At 44.0% G+C, this 27,662-nt stretch overlaps 1 protein-coding gene across 2 annotated transcripts in view; it reads left to right on the top strand.

Annotated features, from left to right (window-relative positions):
* Positions 1–27,662, top strand: part of RHBDL3 (rhomboid like 3) — a 73,371-nt gene that overhangs the window by 23,295 nt on the left and 22,414 nt on the right. For both annotated transcript variants that reach the window (XM_043963241.1, XM_043963240.1), the window contains 3 exons: positions 5,451–5,675; positions 12,340–12,488; positions 17,090–17,202. In XM_043963241.1, the coding sequence (XP_043819176.1) occupies positions 5,451–5,675; positions 12,340–12,488; positions 17,090–17,202 (487 nt within the window). The remainder of the gene's footprint in view (positions 1–5,450; positions 5,676–12,339; positions 12,489–17,089; positions 17,203–27,662) is intronic.

Below are 27,662 nucleotides of genomic sequence, written 5' to 3'. Positions count from 1 at the left end.
GCAAGCCAGCTCAGGTACTCTCCCTCCGGTCCCCTCTGTCACCCCAGCTTTGAGCCTCAACTGCTCCCTGGCAACACTGGGGCTCCTATCCTGACTACACTGGATGGTGATGAGGTAGATGGGGTACACTGATGCCCTTGGAAGAAGCAAGAAAGAGGGTCTCTGAGCTCCACAGAGGGAATTAATGGGCAACCACAGGGTGTGTCCTGTGTAATTGGAACCACAGAGAATACATCACCATAATCTATATGCTTTTATTCCAGAGGTCTTTTAAAAGGATATATATCGGGGCAGCTAGGTGGCGCAGTGGATAGAGCACTGGCCCTGGATTCAGGAGGACCTGAGTTCAAATCCAGACTCAGACACTTAATACTTATTAGCTGTGTGACCCTGGGCAAGTCATTTAACCCCAATTGCCTCAATGAAAAAAAAAAAAGGATATATATGGGGGCAGCTAGGTGGCCCAGTGGATAGAGCACCGACCCTAGATTCAGGAGGACCTGAGTTCAAAGCTGGCCTCGAACACTTAACACTTACTAGCTGTGTGACCCTGGGCAAGTCACTTAACCCCAATTGCCTCACCAAAAAAAAAAAAAAAGGATATATATATGTGCACAAGTAAATCTCAATCCATCTGTAAGGGGAAAAGATAATGGACCAAGGATTTTATTAAGTGTCTCCCATGTGCCAGGCCCTCACGCTTTGTTGATGCATTGTGGAAGTGATGTCGTTCTCATCCATCAACATATTAGATAATTTCATCTGTGTGAAATACTTCCTTCAGAGTGATTAGGGAGGTCACATGGCATAGTAAAAGAACATATAAGGTGGGAATCAAGAAACCTGGGGTCTAGTTTTGTCTCTTCCATGAACTAACCTACCTTGTCAGCAAAGCAACAAAAGTTTATTAAGTACCTACTATGTGCCAGGCACTGAGCTAAGTGCTGGGGATTCAAAGAAAGGCAAAATGATGGTGGTGGTGGTGGTGGTGGTGATAATGGTGATGCCGCCTGCCCTCAAGGAAGTTATATTCTATTGGGGAAGAAAACATGTAAATAATTAGGTACATTCAAGATATATAGAGTTGATGGAAGTTAATTCTAGATGGAAAGAGTCTAGCAGCAGTAGGGGCTGGGAAAGGCCTCCTGTAGAAGGTGGGAATGGAGCTGAGTTTTAAAGGAATCCAGGGAGGCAGAGGTCAGGAGGGAAAAGCATTCCAGGTATGGGGCTCAGCCTGTGCAAAGGCATGGCGATGGGAGATGAAAGGTGGTGTATGAGGAACAGCAGCAAGTGTGCCAATATAGTTGGATCATGGAAGGGGGAGGAAGTGTAAGAAGACTAGAAAGGTAGAAGGGAGCAGGCCCTGAAGAGCTTGAAAGGTCAAACAGAAGATTTTATATTTGATCCTGGAGTAATAGGGAACCAGTAAAGTTTATTGAGTAGGGAAGGGTAACATTATCATACCTGTGAAAGTCACATACCATCTGGGCCTTGGTTTTCTCAGATCTAAAATGGAGAATGTGGAACTAGACAAGCTCCAGGGTCTCTTCCAATTCTCACTAATTTTAGCTAAGATGCTGAATTTGCCCTTGGGTCTGCCAATGCGCAGGAACATGTACAGCTCTTAAAGGCGCAGAAGGGCCAACCTCCCTTCCCTTCCCCTGACGAGCCTGAACCCGTGCCTGAGGTCCCTGCTCAGCTTGTCTGTAGGGAGCTTCCTTTCCCTTAGGAGGGACTCCCTGGAACATCTGAGAAACCCAGAGGACAAATTGAGTTTAATGAGTAGAACCAAAGTGTAATCCACAGAGACGATGCTTGAGGTTTACAGTGAGCTGGTGAGAACCCAGGCCTAATGAGAGCAAGGTCATAGGTTCAGTCCCTGTAGAGGCCAGTTAGCTTCCCTCAGTTCCCTCCCAGGGTCTGCACTTCCCACCCAGGACTATAGGTATGGATGGTCCAGTGAACAAACGCATCCTTCCCTATAGGATGTCAGTAATGTCATATTTACATACGAAGGGCTACATGCCTTCAGTGTTTGGGCCTGTGTTGCTTCTTCAGAGTTGGACAATTTTTTTGTAAGAAATAAAGTTCATTGAAGAAAAGACTTGTCATATTTGTTAGTGGAGCTAGCCCTAGAGGGGGAGTCTTGGCCTTGTAGATGGACTGTGCCTGAGGGGATGGGCTGAATGGGGAGACCATCCCTATCTCAGACCCGAGTATCAGCACTTTGTGGTACTAAATGTTCTTTTTTTGTGTGTGTGTGGGGGTGAATGGATTTGCACATATTAGGATGGATCCAAGAGAGAAATGTCTATGTATATGTGTCTGCAGATATTGAGGGAGAAGAGGGAGAAAGTGTGTGTGTGTGTGTGTGTGTGTGTGTGTGTGTGTGCATCTATTTGCAGATATTGAGAGAGAGGAAGAAGAAAGTGTATGTGTGTGTGTGTGTGTGTGTGTGTCTTTCTGTATGTCTGTCTGTGATATTTTAGGAGAAGAGAAAATATGTGAACGTCTTTCTGTATGTCTGCAGATTTTGCAGGAGAGGAAAGAAAAAGTGTCTATGAAAAGAGAAGAGTGAAAGTCCATGATATTTGGGGAGAGGAGAGAAAAGGAGTGTGTTGCATGTGTGTGTTTCTATTTAGAGATATTAAGGGAGAGATAGAGGGGGGGGGTATACCGGTAAGGGGTTAAAAAGGATGAGGAAAGGATGGGAAATGACTGAATAAGACGCATCTCAAAGCAATTTGTGAATTGGAGCAAATGAATGGAGTGGAACTGAAATGCTAAAAGGCCCAGCAGTGGAGGAGATTCCAAGCAGGGCTGTTCAGGGAAGGTTTGGGGGGGCGAGGGGGGTGGCTGCTGCAGGTCTTGGAGCACACTCTTTGCTGGCAATGTGCCTCAGACTACTTCTGCCTGCTGGGCACTGTCTCCTTTGCCCGTTTGGGACTCCTGCAATTTTGGTTCTTTGCAGATCATGAGGTGATATGATTTGCAGCCAGGGAGCATTGCTGGAAGAATGGTGTAATGGAAAAAAAGAAGAGTTTTGGGGGGCCAGTAGTAGCCCAGGATTTCTGAAAACCCTGCCTGGTTTTCCCAGGTCAGCCAGCTCTCTTATTTACTCCGGAGCCAAAGTCATTGTCTTCCTTAGAAGTTGAATGAATAATAATAACAATGGCTCACTTTCCTGCAGCTCTTTATAGTTTACAAAGCACTCAATATCCCCATTCATAGTAGTCTTACATGTGCTCAGGCTTACACCTGCTCTGCACTTCCCCTCTCTAGAATAATTGCATGCAGGTGTCCAGGCAGGGCTTCCATCCATGAAGTGGACTACTTGAAGCACAGAACAATCTGATAATCCCAGACAGCTGCTCTGGTCATAGCTGGAGAGCTGGGTTTACCCAATTTGAGGATTATAAAAGCCAAAAGAAGTGGCCATGTAGGACCATGGGGAAAGCACCAGCATGATAGAAATTCTCCTCATTGCTAACCCCTTCACCTCTCTTTGGCTGGAAACTGGGTCCAAAAAGAGGTTAGGCTAGTCAGTCAATAAAGACTTATCAAGCGTCTGTTTTGTGCCAGGCACTGAGCAAAGTGTTAGGGCTAGAGAAATGGCAAAAGACAGTCCCTGCCCTCAGGGAGCTCACAGTCTAATGGGCAAATGACTATGTACAAACAAGATATATTCAGGACAAATTGGAGATAATTAACAAAGGGAAGGCAGTAGAATTAAGGGGGAATGCAGATATTGAGAAAGTGTGTGTGTGTGTGTGTGTGTGTGTGTGTTTCTCTATGTCTGTGGGAGACAGAGAGAGGAAAGAGAAAATATACAGATGTCTTTCTGTATGTCTGCAGATTTGGGGGGAGAGGAAAGAGAGAAAATGTGTGTGAAGAGATGAAGGGGGGTAAGCATTCCAGGCAGGGGGGACAGTCAGGACAAAGGTCAGAGTCAGGAGATGGAGTGGTCTCTAGGACCCAGGCTGATTCATTAGGGGAGGAAAGAGTGGGCAGCCTCCATGTTAGGCAGAGCCTTGCTGCGGATGTGGTTAGTGGGGTCATAGGCAGGGGTTAAGTACAGCCTATAGAGGAGGAGTCTTGCCTGGCTCAATGTGAAAGTCTAATAAAATGCCTTCACTGCCTGGGGTTGGGGGTCAAGTAATGTACTGAAAATGAGCTCAGCTGGGAAGCATGGAGTCCAGTGGAGAGGATACTGGCTTTGGAATGGACAGACTTGGCTTCAGAGCCCAGCTCTGCTATTTACCTTACCAGTGACCTTGTGCAAATTACTTAACTTCCCCTGAGTCTCAGTTTCCTCATCTGTAAAATGAGAGGGTTGGAATAGAATCACGGACATAGAATAGGAAGGGGGACCTAGCCGGCCATGTAGGATGTCCCCTCCTCCCATTAATGGATGAGAAACAGAGACCCAGAGAGGTTAAGCGATTTTGCCCCAAGGTCACACAGCTAGTATCAGGGGTAAGATTCAAACTCAGATCCTCTGACTCCAGAGACAGTGCTCTTTCTACCATGCTGCCTCTTAGATGAACTCCAAGATTCTTTCTAGTTCTCAATTTATAATCCTATATTTCGAATTTGGAGACTGAATGACAAGGCACCCAAGAATTAGCTCAGGTATATCCAAATACAGTTTTAAATGCACTGATCACAGATTTTAAACTGTAAGGGATCTTCAAGAGCAACTAATCAGATCTCCTTATTCTAGTGATAAGGGATATTAAAATTAAGTGACTTGCCCAAGGTCACTTAGCTTCTAAGTATAGGGCATTTGAACCCAAGTCTTCTGACTTTAATTCCACTGTATCACACTGACTCTCGATAGCTCCAATAGGTTTTTGTTTAAGTTTGCCCAATCTTGGTTTCTTATTCTGGGAACTTCCTCACCTGAGATTCTGTCTGCTCAAGGAACAGAATAGATATCTCCTGCCCTAGAAGGCTCCAGCATCCATCTCTCCAATGCCCTTTCCTTGTTCTCTCCCTCCTGCCTGCCTTATTCCCTTCTATAATCATCTTCTCTAGGAGCATAGAAAACATCTCTTGCTTACTAGTTGTGTGACCATGGGCAAGTCACTTAACCCCAATTTCCTCCCCCAAAAAATCTCTTGCCCCAAATCTCTTAAGGGGAAAATACCTCCATCAGTCTTGTATCTGGGCATTTCTGTTCAAACCACTAAGGCATCCAAAGAATGTGTTTTTCCAGGGATTGGCATCTCTGAAAGTGGTATGAATAGGGAAAGTTATAGGGTCCTGGATCTCATTTATTTTTCATCCTTTTCCCAGTCCCTAGTTTGTTTATGCTCTTTGCCTTCACAAGTCAAGGCTAAAGCCAGGGAAATGGCTACCTCTGACCCCCACCCCCAACTCAAGACAAGATAAACTCAGGAGGAGGGAACACCCTGTTTCAGATTTCATTTCTATCCTTCTCTCTACAGATGAGCAACAAACGGTCCAACAGCTTTCGCCAGGCCATCCTACAAGGTAACCGGCGTCTGTGCAGCAAGGCATTGCTGGAGGAAAAAGGACTGAGTCTCTCCCAGCGGCTGATCCGCCATGTTGCCTATGAAACCCTACCGCGTGAAATTGATCGCAAGTGGTATTATGACAGCTACACCTGCTGCCCCCCACCCTGGTTCATGATTGCCATCACTCTCCTAGAGGCATGTGGTACTTCTAGGGGAGGGGGGGAAGGGGAATGGGAGTTGGCTGAGATGATGTGAAGTCCTAGAGCCAAGCCCCCCTAGGCATGAGGTGAGGTGAGGTGGGGCGGGGCAGAGAAGGGCAGATGAGATGCTGACAACTCTAGAGAAAAAGGTTTGGGGGATAAAGAGTGAATTCCCATTTGTGATTTCCGGAAAATCCTGTTACAACAAAAACCATCTCAGTGAGACTCTCCATGGAACATAAAGATTTTTCAGTCCTCAGTTGATGAATCTGACATCATTCATTACAACAAAGCCCAGAGTAAAACCAAAGGATTTAGGCAGCCCATTGGAGTTCACTGAACTGGAATTTGGTCTGATTTTTATCTTCTGAGTCAAATTCTTTCAGATGTTCTTCAGATGAGTGCTGTTAGACTAGTCTTCTTTCTACTCTGGGTCTGTTTCTCCTTTTGTAAAATGAAAATAATCCCACTTTCCCTTTATTTAGTTATATTATTTAGTCATAAAACTACAGGCTAAAAGATTAAGCATAGAAAATTCTTGAATATAAAAGCATTATATATCAATCAGTCAATCAACAAGTACTAATTAAGCATCTACTAGGTGCTAGGTGCTACACCTAGGAGATACAAAGAAAAAACATGAAAAAACAGTTCCTGCCTTCAAGGAGTTTACATTTTACACACTGATATAAATAATCTAGACAGCCTGCTAGTGAGTGAAAAATGCTGGGCTTGGGGTCAGGAGAAAATGAAGTTAAATCCTGCTTCCAATACTTACTAGGTACATGACTGATGGCAAGAGTCACTTAACCATTGTGCCTCAGTTTCCTCACTTGTAAAATAAAGATAATAATGCATATAGAGCCTGCCTCACAGGGCTGCTGTGAGCTTCAAATGAGATGTTGTACTTTGTAAACCCTAAAGCACTATATAAATATCAGGGTGAGGTTTAGGGATTTAAATTTTTTAAAGTTTGTTTTTGTGCAAGGCTTGTGATTTCATTGGTATTTTGACAGCTAAGTGACAAAGTGGATAGGGCACTGGGCTTTGGAGTCAGGGAGACCTGAGTCCAGTTCCAGCCTCAGACACTTATTATCTATACAACTCTGGGCAAATCATTTGGTCTTTCTCAGCCTTAATTTCCACAGCTGTAAAATGGGGATAATAATAGCACCTACCTCTCAGGGTTGTTGTAAAGAGCAGATGAGAAAATATTTGTAAAATATTTAGCACAGTGCCTGGCACATAGTAGGTGCTATATAAATGTGAGCTATAGGGAACTCTCAATAAGGAAGCTTCTTCTGACATCGTAAAATAGCCCTTATTCTATCATTTACAACCTTGGAGAATTACTGGGGCATTGAAAGATTGAGTAGGTTGGGCTTGCTGGTCTACCAGTCAGACTCCTCAGGGAGAAGTCATGGACTCTTCAAGCAATAGTTTCTAATCAGATTGACCAGGCAGCCCTATCAGCTGCCCAAATCTTAGACCACTTGAGCCCGGGTCACACAGACAACAAGCCTTTTTGAAACACTATGTGACAGGTGCTATACTTACTTCTGGAAAATTCAAATATAAGCAGAGTCCCCATCCTCAAGGATCATTCTAATGGATAATTATAGTTCACATACAGCCCTTTAACACTTGCCAAACATAGGGGGCAGCTGAGTGGCGCAGTGGATAAAGCACCAGCCCCAGATTCAGGAGGACCCGAGTTCAAATCCAGTCTCAGACACTTGACACTTACTAGCTGTGTGACCTTGGGCAAATCACTTAACCCTCATTCCCCCACAACAAAAAACCTTGCCAAACACTTTCCATATGTTATCTCATTCAATCTTCACAACAGCAGGAGGTAATGTAGGTGTTTGTTTATGTGTGCATGTGCTATTATTTTCAGCCCCATTTTACAGATGAGGAAACTGAGGTGAAGAGAGACTTGCCCAGGGTCATTCAGCTAGTTAGAGTTTAAGGTGGCATTTGAACTCAGGTCTTTCTGGCTCCAAGTCCAGCACTCTAGATTGCACCACCTAGCAGTCTCAATAGCCAGTATATGTCAGAAACAAGTCTTGAATTCAGGTCTGTTCTGGTGCTAAAGTCTATACTCCTACCACCATTCTATGCTTCCTCTCACAGATGTAAACTATTATTATAAATGCATATAGGGGCAGTTAGGCAGCGCAATGGATACAGCACCAGCCCTGGATTCAGGAGGACCTGAGTTCAAATCTGACCTCAGATACTTGACACTTACTAGCTGTGTGACCCTGGGCAAGTCACTTAACCCTCATTGCCCCACCAAAAATAAATAGATAGATAGATCGAGAAATGAATGAATAGATAAATGAATGAATGAATAAATAAATGGATTAATAAATAATGAGCAACTAAGTAAATAAATAAATGAGTGAATAAATAAATGGATGAATAAATGAATGAATAAATGCATATAGATGTGCACACATACCTGAATATGTGTATATATATACCTATATATATAGTGTGACATTTCAGTATTTGTTGGTACACACCTGGCTTTACCATATTTTTAATAGTCTCCCGTTAGTCTGTTATCAGTGTGTATCATCTGAAAGAAGTCTCCTAGCTTAGGATGGAATTCAGGAATTTTGAAATCGAGGATAGTAAAGAAGGAACTCTTCCCCCTTTCCTATATACCACCCCCATGCCTTTGGATGTCCAGCCTGGCCACTGGAAACTCCCCAAACTGCCTTTCCCCAGATGTCCATGACTTCTCTGCCCTTGTCCCAACTCATTCACCAGGGTTACAGGTTTAACCATCTCTCACATTTCTGTGAAGTTTCTACCTAATCAAATAGTAGTATAATAACAAAGCACCACTGGTTCTTTCATTCCCATCACATTACATAAGGCCTGATCCATTGGCCTGAGCTCATTTGGTCTGTTGCTATGACTTCATCCCAGAGAGTTTTATTTGCAGTGGCAATTTTCAAATCCCATTTAAGCTTCTCAGAGCTCCTGTGAGATAGGCATAGCAAAGTGCTATTATGCCCATTTTACAGATGGGGAAACCGAGACCCAGGGAGGACAAGTAGCTTGCCTTAGGTCTCATGGGTGGGTAATGGCAGATCTTCTGGCTTCCAGTCTGCTGCTCTTCCCACTATTATTCACTTCTATAGGTGTTATTCTTGAACTGATGATTAAAGTTCTATGGTCAATCCATTTATTAGCTCCTATTTAAAGGCTTATAATGATGATGAAGATGAGCTCCCCTTAGAAACCGTGCTTACTGTCAGCTCATCAACAGCCAGTATGGCTGGTTAGTGCTTCAGTGGACAGAATGGTTCCCCAGAGGACTGACTTACTACTCCCACAGTGCTCAAGGCTGGAGCTTAGCTCAGTGAACACAAGAATAATAATATAGTAGCATCCAGTTTAACCAGAGGCCATCTTGTGGCGACATTAGTTACATGGAACACCCCAGGTCAGGAGAAAGGCTTTAGAAACAGTTGCCACAAGACCTGTAAAGACTACCCACTTTATTTAGTCTATTCACCTCTCATCCCAGTCACCTCTATTTGAAACACAAGTAGAATGAGCTTCATTAGCTGGATGCCTAGCCTACAGAACATTAGAGGGGGAGAGGAGGAGGAGGAGACATTTTAACAACAGCAACCAAAACAAGGCATCGAGGGAAGCAAAAGGAGAAAATTAGAAATTAGATGCAAGAATTGGAAAAAATCAACAATCTGGGACCATTTGCTGTCTATAATATCAGCAGCATCTGTGACACTCCCCTCCCCACCCCACTTAGGACCATTCATTTTTTTCTTTTTTTTTAATCTCTTATTTTTATTGATGTCTTTTGGTTCCAACAGGGCAGCTAGGAGGTGCACTGGGCTTGGAATCAAGAAGACTCATCTTCCTGAGTTCAAATCTGGTCTCAAACACTAGCTGTGTGACTCTGGACAAGTCACTTCACCCTGTTTTCCTCAATTTCCTCATCTATAAAATGAGCTGGAGTAGGAAATGGCAAAGCACTCCAGTATCTTTGCCAAGAAAGCCCCAAATGGTGGCACAAAGAATTGGACATGACTAAAACAACTGAACAACAACAAATCTGGTTCCAAATTCCATGCATTTCCCATTGGCTATCAGTATTTCAGCACAGAACAATGATGATGACCTTGGGTCATCAGGAAAAAGAGAAACCATGTGTGTTCCATTTGCTCAATTTAAAGACAAAGGGAGTTGTAGGATATATATTAGGAAGAGTTGCATCAAACATGGCTAAAATAAGCCAAGTTTCATAATTTCAACCCATGAACTTTATCAGGAAAATTACTGTCAATAACAAATAATTCATTTTACAAAGTACTTGATGATAATAGAAGGCACTACCCTCAACACAACTTTGTGAGGTTGGTAGTATAAATGTTTTTACACTCATTTTATAGAAGGAAAAACCGAGACTGAGAGAGGGCTTTATTCAGGATTATATAGTTTGTAAATATCAGAGTCGACTTGAACCAAGATATTCTGACTCTCAGTCTAAGGTACTTTCCAGTATCCAGTTTCTTGTCCTTATGTGGAATGCCAGGTTGCCTACATGGACAATTGAAGTGTGTTACAGTAATATGAAGCCCATGAATACCCAAATTCTGCCAGTCTGGCAATAGGGGTGAGGAGTAGTAAACAAACATACTACAATGACTCCTATAACTACTACTCTTAACTATATATGTATACATACATACATATATCACACACAATGCACACATGTATACATACATACATACATACATACATACATACATACATACATACATCTGTCACTTACTATGTGCCAGGCAATGTGCTAAGTGCTTTGATAAATATTGTATCATTTGAACCTCACAACAACCCTGAGAAGTAAATTCTACTATTGTACTATATTTTACAGATGAGGGAACTGAAGCAAACAGATTATGTGACTTGCCCAAGGTCACACAGCTAAGAAGTGTCTAAGACTGGATTTGAACTCGAGCCATCCTGACTCCAAGTCCAGTGTTCTATCCACTGTGCCACCTAGCTGTTTCTGCCACCATTACTACCCAACACCACCACTACTACCACCACCTAGCATTTATATATTGCTTTAAGATCTGCAAAGTGTTGGGGGCAGCTAGGTGGTGCAGTGAATAAAGCACTGGCCCTGGATTCAGGAGGACCTGAGTTCAAATCTGGCCTCAGACACTTGACACTAGCTGTGTGACCCGGGGCAAGTCACTTAACCCTCATTGTCTCAAAAAAAAAAAAAAAAAGATTTTCAAAGTGTTTTCCATGATATGACCCTAACCCCAAATTTGATCCTCACAGCAAACTTGTGAGGTAGGTTTATTGTTATAATTATCCCCATTTCACAGAAACAGCTAAGTGGTACAGGGTCTGAAGTGTTGAACCTAGATTCAGAAAGACCAGAGTTCAAATCCAACCTCTGACTTATTAACTACATGACCCTCGAAAATCCCTTGATTTGTCAGCCTTGTTTTTTTCTATCTGTAAAGATGGGGTTTTAATGATAGCACTTAGTCTCAGGATTGTTATGAGGATCCAGTGAGATAATATTTTTAAAGTACATCGCAAATTTTAAAGTACTATGTAAGTGCTAGTTCTTATTACTATGTGAGCTTATAAAGAAGAAATACCAAGAAAATAAGTAGGAAGGAATAGAAAGCAACCCAATATAAGGGATTCTGGGAAGGGGAGGGCATTCAGATGAAGGGCTTCATTTTATGCAGAAGGTGATGCTTGGGGCAGCTAAGTGGCACAGTGGATAGAGCACCGGCCCTGGAGTCAGGAGTACCTGAGTTCAAATCCCGCCTCAGACACTTAACACTTACGAGCTGTGTGACCCTAGGCAAGTCATTTAACCCCAGTTGCCTCACCAAAAAAAAAAAAAAAAAAAAAAAAAAAAAAGAAGGTGATGCTTGAGCTGAAGGAAGAGAGGAATTCTATGAGGCCAAAGTGAGCTGAGAATTCATTCCAGGGATGGGCATAAATTGGATGGTAATGCTAGAGGGAAGGGGGTTTAAAGCCTAAACAGAGGCTGGTTACTGGACTGAGGACCTCTTCTTTCACTCCCCTCTCATTTGCAATTAAGGTACTGTATAAATGTCAACTAATAATAGTAATAACTAACAATAACAACATAGTGTAGCATTTTGCAGTTTCTGCAGGATTTTCCCAACATCTGAGCCATAATGAGCAATTTTGGCACCTGGAGCAAGCAGCAAGAAAATTAGCTTTTAAGTGATAAGATTCATAAGAGCGTTGATTTAGCACTGGAAGAGACCTTTTATGTTATCTAGTCAATCCCTGTCATTTTACAGATGAGGAAACAAAAACCCCCAGAGAGATAAAACAAATTCAGCTGAGTGGGAGGGAAGGATTAGTTACTATAGTGACTTCTATGACATTGAAAGAATGCATATGTTAAGTTTCTCTCTAAATTTAGGTGTCCTGGGGCAGAGCCCTGATCACCTCACCCTAGTTACAGCCCTACTCAGCAGCTTGTTTCCTGGGTGATAGAGGTGGTTATAATTCACTCTAGGAACTCTGAGTGTTAGCAAAAGGAGGTAGGTTCCCAGGCATTTCCAGCCTTGGTAACAGAAACTCTCCATTCCTTGGCTTTTGTCCAGATTGCCTTTTTTCTCTACAACGGAGTAGCCTTGGATCAGTTTGTGTTGCAGGTCACCCACCCCCACTACCTGAAGAATGCTTTAGTTTACCACCCCCAACTCCGAGCCCAGGTCTGGCGCTACCTGACCTACATCTTCATGCATGCAGGGTAAGTACCCATCTCTCTGTCTTCTCTCCCCGAGTCAGGATTATTCATAAAGCAATATGTGGTAGTAAGGGATTTATATGGCAAAGGTAGGAGGAGAGTGTGGTAGACAGAATGATGGACTGAAGTCAGGAAGTCATTCATTCATACCTTACCTCTGATGCTGGCTGTTGTTACCCTGGGAGAATCACAAGCTCTCTAAACTTCGGGCAACTTTGAGACTTACTGATTTATGGCTTATTTACTTGCACCTGAGACTGACTTCTGAAGGTGTTCTAGGTAAGAGCCAAGCCATAGGATTTGGTTCCTTATTTTGGATGGTTACTCAATTATTTATTTTTCATTGTTGGTTACTAAGTTTATAAAAAATAATCTTTAAAAATATGTTCATGAGGAGCAGCTAGGTGGCACAGTGGATAGAGCACCAGCCCTGGAGTCAGGAGGACCTGAGTTCAAATCCAGCCTCAGACACTTGACACTTACTATCTGTGTGACCCTGGGCAAGTCACTTAACCCCAATTGCCTCCCCCCCCCCAAAAAAAATATATATATAAACATACATATACACACATATATACATATATACACACACACACATATATATATATATATATATTCATGAGATCATAGATTTAGGGCTGGAAAGGATCCTAGAATTATGTAATCCAACCTCTTCAGAGAGGTTCAGTGATTTGTTCAGTCACATTCATTATCATTGTTCTTCAGTCATGTCTGACTCTTTGGAACCCCATTTAGGGTTTTCTCAGCAGAGATGCTGGAGTGGTTTGTCATTTCCTTCTCCAGATTTTTTGACAGTTGAGGAAACTGAGGCAAATAGGGTGAAATGACTTGCCCAGGGTCACACAGCTAGGAAGCATCTATGGCTGGATTTGAACACCGGTCTTCCTAACTCCAGGCCCAGTACTCTATCCACTGTGCCTTCTTTGAGCCAAAGGTAGTATCAAAAGATCATCATAGGGGCAACTAGGTGGCGCAGTGGATAAAGCACCAGCCCTGGAGTCAGGAGTACCTGAGTTCAAATCTGGCCTCAGATACTTACTAGCTGTGTGACCTTGGGCAAGTCACTTAACCCCAATTGCCTCACTAAAAAAAAAAAAAAAAAAAGATCATCATATTAGAGACCTTACATGTCATCGAATCCAATTCCTTTATTTTATAGATGGAGGAAACTGAGGCCCATAGAGGTTAAGTGACTTGTCCAATGTCCCTTTGAATCCAAGTCCTCTGAATCCAGGACTAGTACTATTTCTATTATACTAGGTCCAAAATGACTGAGCTGGGACGCCAGCCCAGGACCTTTGCTTCCAGAACCAGATCTTAACACTGTCTGATGCTGCCACCCACTTAGCACAGTGTAGTGAAAAAGAATGCTAGAGGTCTCAGTCCGAATCCTTTCTGCCTGTGTGGCCTTGGGCAAGTCTCTTCCCTTCTCTGGTCCTCTGTTTCCTCATCCCTAAAAAGATGGGGTTGGAGTGGATGGTCCTTGGGGTCATTCCTAGCTCTAATCCCTTGAATTGGTAAAACATAAGTTGAATTTATGAGGGCCAAGGGGTTACAGAGGAAAGGCACAACTCAGTGGGACTGACTGCATGATTCCATCCCCCACTTTCTTCCCCTCTACGGATTGTTTCCAGGGTCGCAGCCATGGAAGGTAGGTGAGGGTCAGCTCCAGGACTAGAATCAATATTTTAAATTCCTGTTGGAAGCTTTCCCAGCCTGGGTGCTCCCTTCTGGGAGAGACACAATTGGCCAGGCCCCTGCTGCATTTCCATGACAAAAGCCAACTTGCTGGCTAAGTGATCACCGAAGGGACAGCAGGAGGCCTGGAGGCCCCGGGCATATTTCCCCGACTCCAGGTCACCGGGCAGGGTCTAAGAGCTCAGGCCCCCAGCTCTTCCCTCCCTCCACTCACATCAAAAGAGAACAATCTTGGGGGTGGGGGGGGCAGTTAGGTGGCAAAGTGGATAAGGCACCAGCCCTGGATTCAGGAGGACCTGAGTTCAAATGCAGTCTCAGCCACTTGATACTTACTAGCTGTGTGACCCTGGGCAAGTCACTTAACCCCACATTGCCCCGCAAAAACAACAACAACAGCAACAACAAAACAAAAACAAAACAAAAGAGAACAATCTCCCAACCATCCCCACTGAACTTTGGGTTGGAAATGACCTGTTGACCCCCTGGCCTCTGGAGTAGTCTCACCCTCGGGAATGGAAGGAGGCAAAGCTCAGCTTTTGGTTCCCAGAGTTCCATTGTTCCTTCCCTGCTCTGAATTAGACAGGCTGGCAGGGCTGCCGGGGGTTGAGAGAGCCATTGTAAGATTCACTTCCTGCTGAGCCTTTAAAATGGTAATTGTTTCGGTCCCTAATTTACTACCCAGCCGGCTGGGGGAAGGAGAGTTCTTCTGGGCTGGCGAGCCATCCAGGTGGTTCTGAGAGAACCACCCAGAAGTCTGGAGGCCTGAGAGGAAGGCAGGTGGGAAGGTACTGTTAATCTTCTCTTCTCTCCACTCCCTCTCCCCACTTCAGCTTTTGATATACTGGTAGTGAGAGGTGGGGGTACTCAGGCTCATTAATTCCCCTGGCCATTCACTCTATCCCTGAGGCAGCTGGACATTGATAAATCAATTGGATTCTGTCATTGGAAAGAATGACCAGTTGAGAAGAGTTGATGCCAATTAGGTTTTATGGAGCTTTCCCAAAGGCTGGGGCAGAAAGAGGCCAGACTTGTTGCCGGAGTTACCCCTAAGAAGAGCTCTCTTTTCCTGCTATTGGATCCCTTTGCATCCACCCCTCCAACCCACCTCCCCACCCATGATGATCCTAGAGGATTCTGGGTCTCCATTCTTGCTCTACAGGCCTTTTACCCCCACTGGAGCCACTCTCCAAAGCTGAGATGTTGAGATGATCAGGCCTCTGAGGTAGCCATTGGCAAAGTATGATGGAGCCAGAGGACCTGCGTTGGAACCCTGACTCTACTACTTACAACCTGTGTGGCCTTGGGCAAGTCAGCTCCCGTGCCTCTGTTTCCTTATCTGCAAAATGGAAGAGGTCAGACCGGATGACCTCTGTGGTCCTTTCCAGATCTAAATCTATGATCCTTTTCATAGTTGTTCACTCTAGGTAGAGCAGGGGAGGGTGTATGCTATGGTGCCCAACCTTGTCTATTGGGAGCCCACGGTAAATAATCCACACATCTGAGTGACGGGGCTGCTCTGATGGGTTAAACAGGTGGCAAAGTATACTTTGTACAGATGGGCGACATGATTTATTAGAGCAAGCAATAGGCCTGGTCCAGAGCTGAGAACTGAACCTTGGGAAGGGAGAGAATAAGCAGTTATTTCGTACCTACTGTGTACCAGGCACTGTGTTAACTGCTTTTATAAATGTTTCATTTGATGCTCACAATGACCTTGGGAGGCAGGTGCCGTTATTATTCCCATTTTCAAATTGAAGGAACTGAGGCAGACAGAGGTTAAGTGACTTGCTCAGGGTCCCACATCTGGTAAGTGTCTGAGGCAGGATCTCCACTTGGGTCTTCCTGAATCCATGCCCTGTGCTCTTGGCACTCTGGAGCCAACAGCTGCCTTGAGATCTGGACACTCATTTGTATGAGATTTTCTTGACCTCATTCATTCATTTTTAGAGTCATAGATTTCACCTTGTAAGGGACCAGAGAACCCTTTCAACCCAATTCTCTCATCTTAAAACTAAGGAAATGGAAGCCAAGAGAGAGGAAGTGATTTGCCCACAATCGCGCAGGCTTCGAATCCAGGTCCTTTGATTACAAACCCACTGTTCTTTCACAGAACTGTAGCATTATGGATTTAGAGCTGGAAGGGACCCCATAGGTCATCTAGTTCAAGCCCTTCCTTTTGCTGATGAGAAAACTCAGGCCCCTGAGGTTAAATGACTAGCCTAAGGTCATTCAGGTAGATTTGAACCCAGAACTCCTGACTTCAAATCCAGTTCTCTTCCACTATACTAAGCTGTCTCCAACACCTTCCATGTTCCTGGCACTGTGCTAGGTGCCGGACAGTGGGAGAGAAAGTTCCTTGTTCTCAAGGAACTTATGCTCTATTGAGGGGAAACAACATGTACATAGATAAGTACAAGACATACAAAATAAAAAGAGAATTATCTTAGGGGGAACAGGGGCAGGGGATGTACTAACAATTGTTGGGGACCAGAAAAGTCTTCATATAGGAGGTGGCACCTGAGCGGAACCTCCAAGGATTAGAGGAAGCCTCTTGCAACATTCCCTTTAGCAGCTGGGAGCTTAGTAACATCCCCTGCTGGGTCGTCTGCTTCTGGTCATCCTCCTCCTCCTCCTCTTTGGCTCTTCTCCTTCTGAGGAGGACACAGACGAGGGAGAAGGCAATAGGGTGAGGAAAGCTTGCACAGCAGTCTGGGTTCTTGACAGTTTCCAAGAAGCTCCAATCTTCTCCCCCATAGAATGGATGTTACTTCTCTCAGTCCCCTCAAGTTCCTGAGTATATGTTCTTATTCTGGATGGGGAGAGGACCCCTTGTCCAAAGACCATTCATCTGATGGAGCTCTTCTCTCTCTCTCTCTCTGGTACAGGATAGAACACCTAGGTCTCAATGTGGTCCTGCAGCTCCTGGTGGGTGTCCCCTTGGAGATGGTACACGGAGCTGCCCGCATTGGGTTCGTCTATGTGGCTGGTGTTGTGGCAGGTAGGTGGGGCCAGGTTCAGGTTGAACTGGCTGAAAAAACTTCCACAGTGCCAAGTCATATGCAGTTTCCACTACTGGGAAAGAGCTACAAGTACAGAGTTGGTTACTTACCTGTATGGACTATTGGGTATATGTCCCATTGATCTTCAGGCAAATCCCTTGTGGGGGTATCCAAAATAAGATGTTGGAGAGGGAGGGATGTGGGTGGTCACAAGAGGAGAACAGTGACTTCAAGGATCACAGATTTATAAATGGAAGAGGCCTTAGCAATTATCTTGTCCAACCCTTCATTTTACAAATGAGGAAATTGAAGTATGGGGAGGCTGACACCTGTCCTGCTTCCATGCACTGCAGCCTCCCATCACTGTCATCTGACCTTCTGGTAACCTGAGTACCTCCCGTACCCTTAGCCCTCCCAGGCCTTTCCATCTGCCTTGTAACTGCACCTTCCCCAATTAGAGTGTGAGCTCCTTAGGAAGAGGGACTGTCCCCCTTTCTCTCTTTGTATCTCTGGGACTTAACACATAAGTAAGTGCTTCATAAATGCCTTCTCATTCATTCATTCACTCACTCACTCACTCATTCATTCATTTAAATGTTACACCAATTAGTTAGCCTTGGAGGAAATATTTGAATCATAGCACTGCAGTGTCCAAAGAATTTATCCCGGGGCAGCTAGATGGCGCAGTGGTTAAAGCACCGGCCCTGGATTCAGGAGTACCTGAGTTCAAATCCAGCCTCAGACACTTGACACTTACTAGCTGTGTGACCCTGGGCAAGTCACTTAACCCCCATTGCCTGAAAAACAAAAACAAAAACAAAAAAAAGAATTTATCCCTAAAACAGAGCTTAAGGCTTTATCTGCTTTTCTGTCTATCTATCTATCTATCTATCTTCTATCTATCATCTATCTACCCATCTACCTATCATCTATATGTATCAATCTATCATCTATTATCTATCCATCTCTCTATCTTCTATCTATCTAGATATCTATCTATCATCTAGATATCTATCTATCTATCTAGTACAACCCCTTTATCTTACAGATAAGGGAATTGGGCCCCATTTAAGTTTCTTGCCCAGAATCACACAGGTAGCGACGGGTGCAGGATTTGAACCCATGTCCTCTGACTCCATACCCCTAAGATTCTGGGTAGGGGAAGAGGAGGAAGGAGGTAGTCTCCTGAGAACAAAAGAAAATAAGAAATCTACCTGTGACATCCTCTTATGTTCAGCTACTAGTTGGGGGAGGGGGCTGAAGTAGAGCAAGCTGACATCCCTATTTAAAGAATCTCTTTAAACTATTCAATGATTTCAATTCAACAAGTATTTATTAAGCTCCTAATATATGCCAGGCACTATGATAGGTACAAGGAATTCAAAGTAAAAAATAGAACAGCCCTTACCTTCAATGAATTTGGGGGGAAATGACATGTATTCAAATAAATAAATGCAAACTATATACAAAGTAGATAGGAAGTTGTTGTTTAGGACCAACAACCAAGAAATGCCTCTTGTGGGAGGAGACTGTTAGGTTAAGGAAGAGCATCAAGGATTCCAAGAGGTAGAGGTGTAAGGAAAGAGAGAAAGTGTTCCAGGCATGAGGCAAACATCCAGAGGCTGGAGATGGGAGATCATGTATGAAGAATATCCAGTAGCCTACTTTGTTCTCCTTCAAGGGCCAAACCAATTTTTTGGCCTCTACCTGTAAGTGCCCCAGAATCAGAGCACAGAGGGATCCAAGAAGAACCCAATAAGGAGGATACAATCTCCAGACTGCCTCCTGCACTGCCCAGTGAGAAGCTATGAAAAGATAAGAACTGGAGGAATGGATAGATTTCTGCAGGGAAATAAGCGAAGATCTAGCTCTGTGGGCTTTGGGAGAAATCTCATCACATTATGGATTTTATTGGTGGCATTTTTATAAGGTTTTCCAAGTGCCTGCTGTGTGTTAGTGAGGTCTTAATCTTTTCCCAGTAGCAATAAAATTGCAATCAAAAGAGCAGAACTCCATCCGGCCTTGCGAACAAACTACAGGCAGTGTGACCAAGGGGTGCTCAGGAAGGAAGGTGGTGATGATGTCCACCCACACACATCTCCTTTCTGCCCTTCAGCTTCCTTTGTTTCTGTGAGATTTCCCCAAGCACATACCTTCCTTTTGTGTTCTCCAAAGGATTACAGGACTGATACCTTGGACAGCGCCCACTTGAGTCACCCCCTAAGACCTAATTTTTTGTTAACACACACACACACACACACACACACACACACACACACACACACGAAATAACATGCCCATTTTTCAGAACAGGGAACTGAGAGATCCAGAGGTTTTATAACAAAGGAACAGAAAATACATTCAACAAAGCTACAGCTGATATTAAATTAGGTGAGATGGTGGATATTTGGGAAGACGAGTAAAATTCTAAATGACCTTGGACAGTTGGGGAAGGGAAAAAAAATGAGATTGTGAAAAAACAGGATGAAATTGTCATCTCATTGGAATGAGGGCAAGGTGGCACATTCATCAATTAGACAAATACAAGCTGAGGAAGGGTTGCCTAGGTCATTTAGGTCCCTGTCAGTGTTTTTCGGACACTTTCCATTGCCAACCACTTCAGAAAACAAAAGGATTTTTTTTGTCCCCAAAGATTTTGACCCTGCAACATGGCCTGACTCCATTTTCTCAAGGGGGCATCTCTCCCACATCAAGTCCACGGGTAGTTGCAATGCGCACATTATTTTTACAACTCTAAAGGGGTTGCGGGAAATCTCTGAGGTACATGCACTGTACGATTTAGGTAAATGACAAGCACAATGTCTCATTTTACTCCATTACCTCGACACAGGTTTAAAATGCTACTCCGTTGCTCCATATCTTCCTATTTTACTCCCCTTCCCATCAGCAGGCTTTTCCTTTGTCCCTAAAACTTAGGGTCCCTAACTTTTCTTGCTAGTTGACCTCATTTCTTCCTTCCAAATCCAAGACTGGACTATTTTCTTTAGCCCTGTGTTGGTCCCTGGAGAAAGTTATTTTGGAATCTAGCTAACTGGTGTAGTGCTGAACTCGGAGTCAGGAAGACCTGGATTCAAAAGCCACCTCAGACTCTTGCTTACTATGTGACCCAGGGTAAATCAGATAAGCTTTCTGTGTGTAGGTTTCCTCTTTCATCGAATTAGAGGGTAAGACTCAATAACTTCTAAGTTTCCTTCTGGCTCTAAGTCTATGATCATAGGATTCTATGACTTTTTCATAATCACACAATAGAGCTGGAGACAGGAAGCCTGATTTCCTGATTTCTGCTGGACTCCAGCCTGGGATAAACACTAAGGACCATGGTCAGCGTAGGTCTAAGAATTACAGTTGTTGAAGGAAATCCCAAATTTGTTTTGGCCCTGGCCAGTGGACCTTCTAGTTGGGTGAATTTCAATGGCCCCTGCCTGTTGTTAGTAAACACTGCCAGGAGAGTTTGTCTCAAGCTCTGCATCTCTCTCTGTTGAACAGACACAGGTTGTTGTTGGAGGAGTGGAGGTGGTAGGAAAAGAATAAAGGAACAGAGACTTGCTCCATATATTCTCTGAAGAGGGAAACTTGGGTCACAGAAGGAGGCCAAGCCTGGAAGGCTGGGACTTCCTCTGCCCAAACTGTACCAAAATAACCAAGCATCTCATCCTTTCCCAAGCTTCTGTTAGCTGACTGGTAGCTCCATCCCTACGCCGCAGATCCCCCTGACCCCCAGCCAGTTCATTGTCATGCACATCCTAGTGCTGGTTTATTTCATGACTTGGTTTTATTTTATTTGCCCTAATTTATGGCTGACCCAGCCTTGTGAAATTAACTGACAATTGATCAATACCTAATTAAAACCGGAGGAAAGGTGATAGAACCGGACTTGGGGAGTTCTAATTTGTCGGTCATTTTTTTTCTTCCGTGTGATCACTGTGCCTACCCTACCCTTACTGTACCCCATTATGGAATGGCAGTCTTAAAAATCCTGGGGCTGTGGTTGTTGTAGTGCCTAAGGATTTTGTTATGATCCTTGGTGTTTCTTGGCACAGTCTTTGAGAGAATGGAAATGCACTTCATTCCTCCCATTCACAGACATTCAAGTTTTATAGGATCATAATTTAGAGCCAGAGGAGACCTCAGAGGCAATCTAGCCCAGCCACATCATTTTCTAGGTGAAGAAACTGCAACTGAAAGGCTAAATGTCTCTGGATCATAAAATCATAGGTTTAGAGTTGGAAGAAACCTTAGAAGTTATTACCTCCTACCCCTTGTTAAGGATGAAAAAACTGAGGCCCAAGGAGGTTAAGTAACTCACCCAAGGTCACACAGCAGATGCAAGATTTGAACTTGGGGCCTCTCACTTTTTTTTTACTTTTCCCCTCTGCCTTTCCAACTGTACCGCTTTCTCATGAATCAGGGAAATCCATGGTAACAAGGAACACCACAGCCTTGGGAGTCTACCTGGAGACTGCCCCAGTGCATCTGTTTCAGGTGCTGGACTTGGTTTCCACATCGTACAAGCCCAGAGAGGGATGGAAGGGGAACAGAGCAGGAGGGGTATGATCAAGGGTCATAACTATACCCCTCGGCCTTGGTGCCCAGGTGGAATCCTGATCCAGAAGCATTGTTGTGCCTCCTTGAATCTTGACAAAAGAACCTTCTTATCTTTCTGTAAGCCCTCAGTGACCCTAACTGGAGAGCCAGTATGGTGTTGGACCTGGAATCAAGAAGCCTGGGTTCAAATTATGTCTCAGATACTTGAAAGCTGTGTGACCCTGAGTAAGTCCCTTCATATCTCAGAGCCTCATCTGTATAATCCTCATCTCTAAAATGGGGATAATAACATTGGGAGCTACCTCGCAGGATCATTGTGAAGAAAGTGTTTTTGCACATCTTAGAAAAGCACTATATAAACATAAGGTAAGGGCAAGTCGATTCATCCCGTTTACCTCAGTTTCCTCATCTGTAAAATAAGCTGGAGAAGGAAATGGCAAATCACTCCAGTACCTCTGCCAAGAAAGCCCCAGCTGGGCTCACAAAGAGTCTGACACAACTGAAAGGACTGAACAACAACATGATTACTGGTGATAATTCAAGTCTCAGACCTAGGTTCCCAACTAGTGCCTTATAACATGTTGCCTTGTTTTACTTTCCTTAAAAGCCTCAAGATTCTTGTGGCCCCTATATTCTAGGACCCCCCAAAGCATGTTTGTTGAACCCTATAATAATGCACCAGAAAATCACCAGTGAGGCTTGGAGTGCTCTAAGATGCTGGGCATGGATTTAGGCAAGATATCGGGGACCAGGGCCTGGCATTTAGTAGGCATGTATTTATATGGCACTTTAATTGGCAAGGCAGCTCTCTGGACTAAGAGCTGAGGACACAAAGACAAAGGATTTTTTTTTCCAGATTATTTTTAATTTTTAATTTTAAAATTTTTTTTTTAGTGAGGCAATTGGGGTTAAGTGACTTGCCCAGGGTCACACAGCTAGTAAGTGTTAAGTGTCTGAGGCTGGATTTGAACTCAGGTACTCCCAACTCCAAGGCCAGTGCTCTATCCACTGCGCCACCTAGCTGCCCCCCAAATTATTTTTAAATTCTCCAGAGATGGAAAAGCTATCATTGCTCTTCACTTCCAGAATCTCACAGTCCCAGTGGGCAGGAAATTGTCCCCGATATCCCGCCCAAATCCATCCCTAGCATCTCAGAGAGCTCCAAGCCCCAACTGGCAATTTCCTTGTGCATTATTTATTATCAGGCTCAACAAATATGCTTTGGCTCCATCTAAAAAGCCAATCCACAAATTCAAAAGTCAAAACAATTTTTCAGCTTTTAAGGAAAGAAAAACAAAAGGTAACATGTTTTAAGGTGCTAAAGGTTGAGAAGCTTTAGTCTGAGACAAATTATTACTAGTAATCATGTTGTTGTTCAGTCAGGTCCAACTCTCTGTAACCCCATTGGGGGTTTTCTTAGCAAAGATACTGGAGTAATTTGCCATTTCCTTCTCCAACTCCCTTTACAGATGAGGAAACTGAGGCACTGGGAGGCTAAATGACTTGCTCAGGGTCACAAAATGAATAAGCATCCTAAACAGGATTTGAACTCAGACTTCCTGCTTTGATATCCAGTCCCCTATCCCACTGCACCACCTGGCTGTCTTGAGTCTTAATAAATACCTCATGGTAGATTAGAATAATAGAGAAAGGGGGCAGCTAGGTGGCGCAGTGGATAAAGCACTGGCCCTGGATTCAGGAGGACCTGTGTTCAAATCTGACCTCAGATACTTGACACTGATTAGCTGTGTGATCCTGGGCAAGTCACTTAACCCTCCTTGCCCCGCAAAAAAAAGAAAAAAAAATAACAGAGCAAGTCAGGTGCTTGGATAGTTTACAAACAGCTTCCCCGATGAGGAACAAAGGTATGAGCCAGATGATAACTCATATTTCTGTGCTGCTTTAAGGTTTCACAAAGTACTTTTCCCATAGAGGGAGTACTGTGTAGTTGATAGAACTCTAGATTCTTTGGATAGAGTCAGGAAGACCTAGGTACAAATCTACCCTTGGAAAACACCTGCAGACTTGGTGACCTCAGGCAAATGAGTCACTTCATCTTTCTGAGTTCCTGGGAAGTCTCTAAGACTATAAGTTACAGATGGTTTATAGTTTGTGCCCATGGAGAAAGTCCCCACACCAGACAGATTCCTGGATCCCTACCTTATTGACATGTCCTCCAACCAGCACTGTGAGGTTGGCTGGATAAGTGTTGCAACGAGTGCGAGCCTGGACCTGTGATTCCATTAAGGAACTCCCCATGAAGAAATGTCTTTCACCAATGCAGGTTGGCTCCTTATCTGAAACTGTACAATCTTCAAGCAAACTCAATTGTCCACGACCTTTTTTTTTTTTTTCATAGACACTTTTGCCAATTTGGTGAAATTTATGGGCCCTTTTCAAAATAATGGTTTCTTTAACTACAATTCTTTTCAATAAACAAAAATCCTCCACATTAAGGGGGGGAGCTTCTATTGTAAATATGTATAATCAAGCAAAATCAATTCCCACATTGGCCATATCCAAAAAAATATACCTCAATCTGCCCCTTTTTGGGAGTCCTTAACCTCTGTCAAGAGATATGACACCTGCTTCATTGAGAGTCTGGAATCATGGCTGGTCATTCTGTGGATCAGGCTTTCTAAGTATTACAAAGTTATTTCTTTTTACAATATTGTATAATTTGTGGTCCTGCTTCTGCTCACTTGGCTCTGCATCAGTTCATAGAAGTCTTCCCAAAAGAGTATTCTTAAATGCATAAAATAAAATACATAGGGTTAAAAAGGAAACTATATTAAAAATACATTTGTCCAAATATTTTTTTAAATAATACTCATCACACACACAAAAAAATACTGGTTCTTAAGACCCCTCTTCTTTAGAGTTACCTGGAGCATTGTGAGGTTAAGGGAGAGCCCAGGGTCACGCAGTCAGTTTATGTCAGAGGTCAGACTTGAACTCAGGTCTTCCTGGCTTAAGACCAGCTTTCTAGTCTTTATGCCATGCCACCTCCTGTGTAAGTATTATTATCCCTATTTAACAGAGAAAACAGGCTGAGCAGGGAAGTCGTCGGAGCTGGGATTCAAACCCAAGTCTCTTTTGGCTCCAAGTTCTTCTACTACACCACTTTTGATAACCTTACTAGGACATCCTGGCTCAGGGACCTAATAAAGATCATGGCTACCGTGTACCAGCACTTTAAGGTTTGCAAAGAACTTAATAAATATTATCTTATTTTATCCTCCCCAAAACTCTGGAAGGTGAGTGCTTTTATCATGCCCAGTGTCAGGCCTGGAGTCAGGAAGACCTGAGTTCAAATTTGGCCCCGTACACTCAGCAAGTCCCTTAACCCCATTTGCCTCAGTTTCCTTGTGAGCTGGAGAAGGAAATGGCAAACCCCTCCAGTATCTTTGCCAAGAAAACCACCAAAAAGGGGTCATGAAGAGTCAGATGCGACTGAAAAATGACTAAACAAAAACAGTGAGACTGAGAAGGGTTAAATAATTTGCTCAGGGTCACACACTTAGTAAATGTCTGAGGCAGGATTCAAACTCAGGTCTCCCTGACTTCACAGCCTCCTAGCTTCCCAGGGAAGATCCTTCACAATAATTAGGCCCCTGTATGTACTCCAGTCAGGCCTGAAGAGGATCTAGTCAAGAACTGGGCCTCTGCCACCCTTTTCTCTCTGTCTCCATCTTCTCCTAAGGAAGTGATGGGCCTGAGGGCTTTTTTCCTGCACACTCACCAAATCCTGCCTACTCAGTCACCTCTCATCTCCCCTGAAGCTCCTCTGAGCCCCTGGCTCTCCCTCCCAGCTATTTTTAGCCTCCTGCTCCCTTCCCGGGAAGTCCTGGCCATTGATCACACTTAGCAGGGAAGAGGACAATAAATTAACCACCTCCCTCCGGAGCTTCTCCCCACCCGCCCCAAGTTTGCCTTCCTCAGAGCCTTCTTCCTGTCCTCCAGGGATGGCGCCAGGCCTCTCCCTCCAGGGCTTTCTTGTCAAGGACATTCCCCCTCCCCCCAAAGTCCTACCAAGAAGACATCTAGGAGCCTTCTTTCATTTATTCTTTTCTAGTGGGGCCAGGTCTGGGAAGGAGGAAGAGGAGGGAGAGAGGTTCTAGCCAAAAGATTGGAGCTTCCTGGCTCTTGCAGAAGAAAAAGTGGGGATGAGGCTGGGGGGAATAGAAGAAAACGGGTCAGCCAATTGTACATTGTACAAAACTGCTCCCAATGCAAGAAGGAAGAAAAAACCATTTATTAAGTGTCTACTGTGTGCTAAGCATTTTACGAACAGCTCATTTGAGCTTGACAACAATCCTAGGCGGCAGGTGCTATTATTATTAACCCCATTTTACAGAGAAACTGAGACTGAGAGAAGCTAAGTGGTTTGGCCAGAATCATACAGCCAGTAAATGTCTGAGGCTGGATTTGAACTCAGGCCTTGCTGACGCCAGATCCAGTGCACTGGGCACTATGGCGCCACCTAGTGTCCGTTTGACAAAAGAGTGCTCCCCTTTCACAGACCCTGGGATTATAAAATCATAGATTTTTGTTTGTTTGTTTTGTGGGGCAATGAGGGTTAAGTGACTTGCCCAGGGTCACACAGCTAGTAAGTGTTAAGTGTCTAAAGCTGAATTTGAACTCAAGTCCTCCTAAATCCAGGGCCAGTGCTTTATCCACTGTGCTACCTAGCTGCCTCCAAGGTCATAGATTTTTTTTTTTTTTTTGGTGAGGCAATTGGAGTTAAGTGACTTGCCCAGGGTCACACAGCTAGTAAGTGTTAAGTGTCTGAGGCCGGATTTGAACTCAGGTACTCCTGATTCCAGGGCCGGTGCTCTATCCACTGCACCACCTAGCCCCAAGGTCATAGATTTTTAAAGTTGAGAGGGACCTCAGAGGCTATCTTGTCAAATCCTCTCATTTTACAGAAAAGGAAATTGAGGCTCAGAGGTTTGCCTATAATCACACAGCTAGTATCTAACACAGGACTTGAACCCAGGTCTTTCTGACTGTCCATTACACCACACTGCCTCCCAAAAGATGAGTAAACTGAGTCATTAGGAGAGACAGAGTTGTGGAGTGGCCAGAATCCTGGAGTCCTCCTTAGCTGTGTAATAACAGGAAAGTAACTAAACCTCAGTTTTTTTCATCTGTAGAATGGGAATTTGCACTACTTCCTTACCCTATGGGCATGTGATGAGGAAAGTGTTTTGCAAGCCTGAAAATGCCATAAAAATCTGACTTGTTATTATTGCTATTACCCAACATTTACACTCAATCTCCTTCCCTTTGTCTCAGATTCCTCAGGCACAGGCTTAAGTCCCCATGGGACTTGAAGTTTCTGAGAAGTTTGCCTGAGCTACGGCAGGGGGACACTCTCATTCAAGAAGGGGGTCTTGTTTCCTTGTTTCTGTGTGTGTCCTCAGTGCTTAGCATGGTTCCTGGCACATAGGGATAGGGATATGAAGCTGACCTATGATTTCACTGGCATAAAGAACTCCTGGATGAGGGAACTCTCTCTACCAGTGCAGATTTGGCCCCTTCTCTGAAACCTAGAGTCTTAGGGAATTACCTAGGACATTGACTTGCCCAGGCTCAGGAAGCCAGTGTGTGTCAAATGCAGACTTGAACCCAGCTCTTCCTGGCTCTGGGGCCGGCTCTATTTACAATGCCACAGCTGCCTCCACTGAGACCTAGTGAGGGCTAACATAAGCTTGTTGGTTGAGGTCTCAGGCAGCTGGCTCCAACCCTGTCTTCTAGTCACACACAGAATCCTAGTCTTTGAGTTAGAAGGGACATTGTCATAGTTCAGTCGTGTCTGACTCTTCGTGACCCCATGGACCACAACATGACATTACTGTCGATGGAATTTTCTTGGCAAAGATGCTGGAGT

The sequence above is a fragment of the Dromiciops gliroides genome, chromosome 4 (assembly GCF_019393635.1).
Source record: "Dromiciops gliroides isolate mDroGli1 chromosome 4, mDroGli1.pri, whole genome shotgun sequence".
NCBI lineage: Eukaryota > Metazoa > Chordata > Mammalia > Microbiotheria > Microbiotheriidae > Dromiciops > Dromiciops gliroides.
This window is presented reverse-complemented; position numbering and strand designations above follow the sequence as displayed.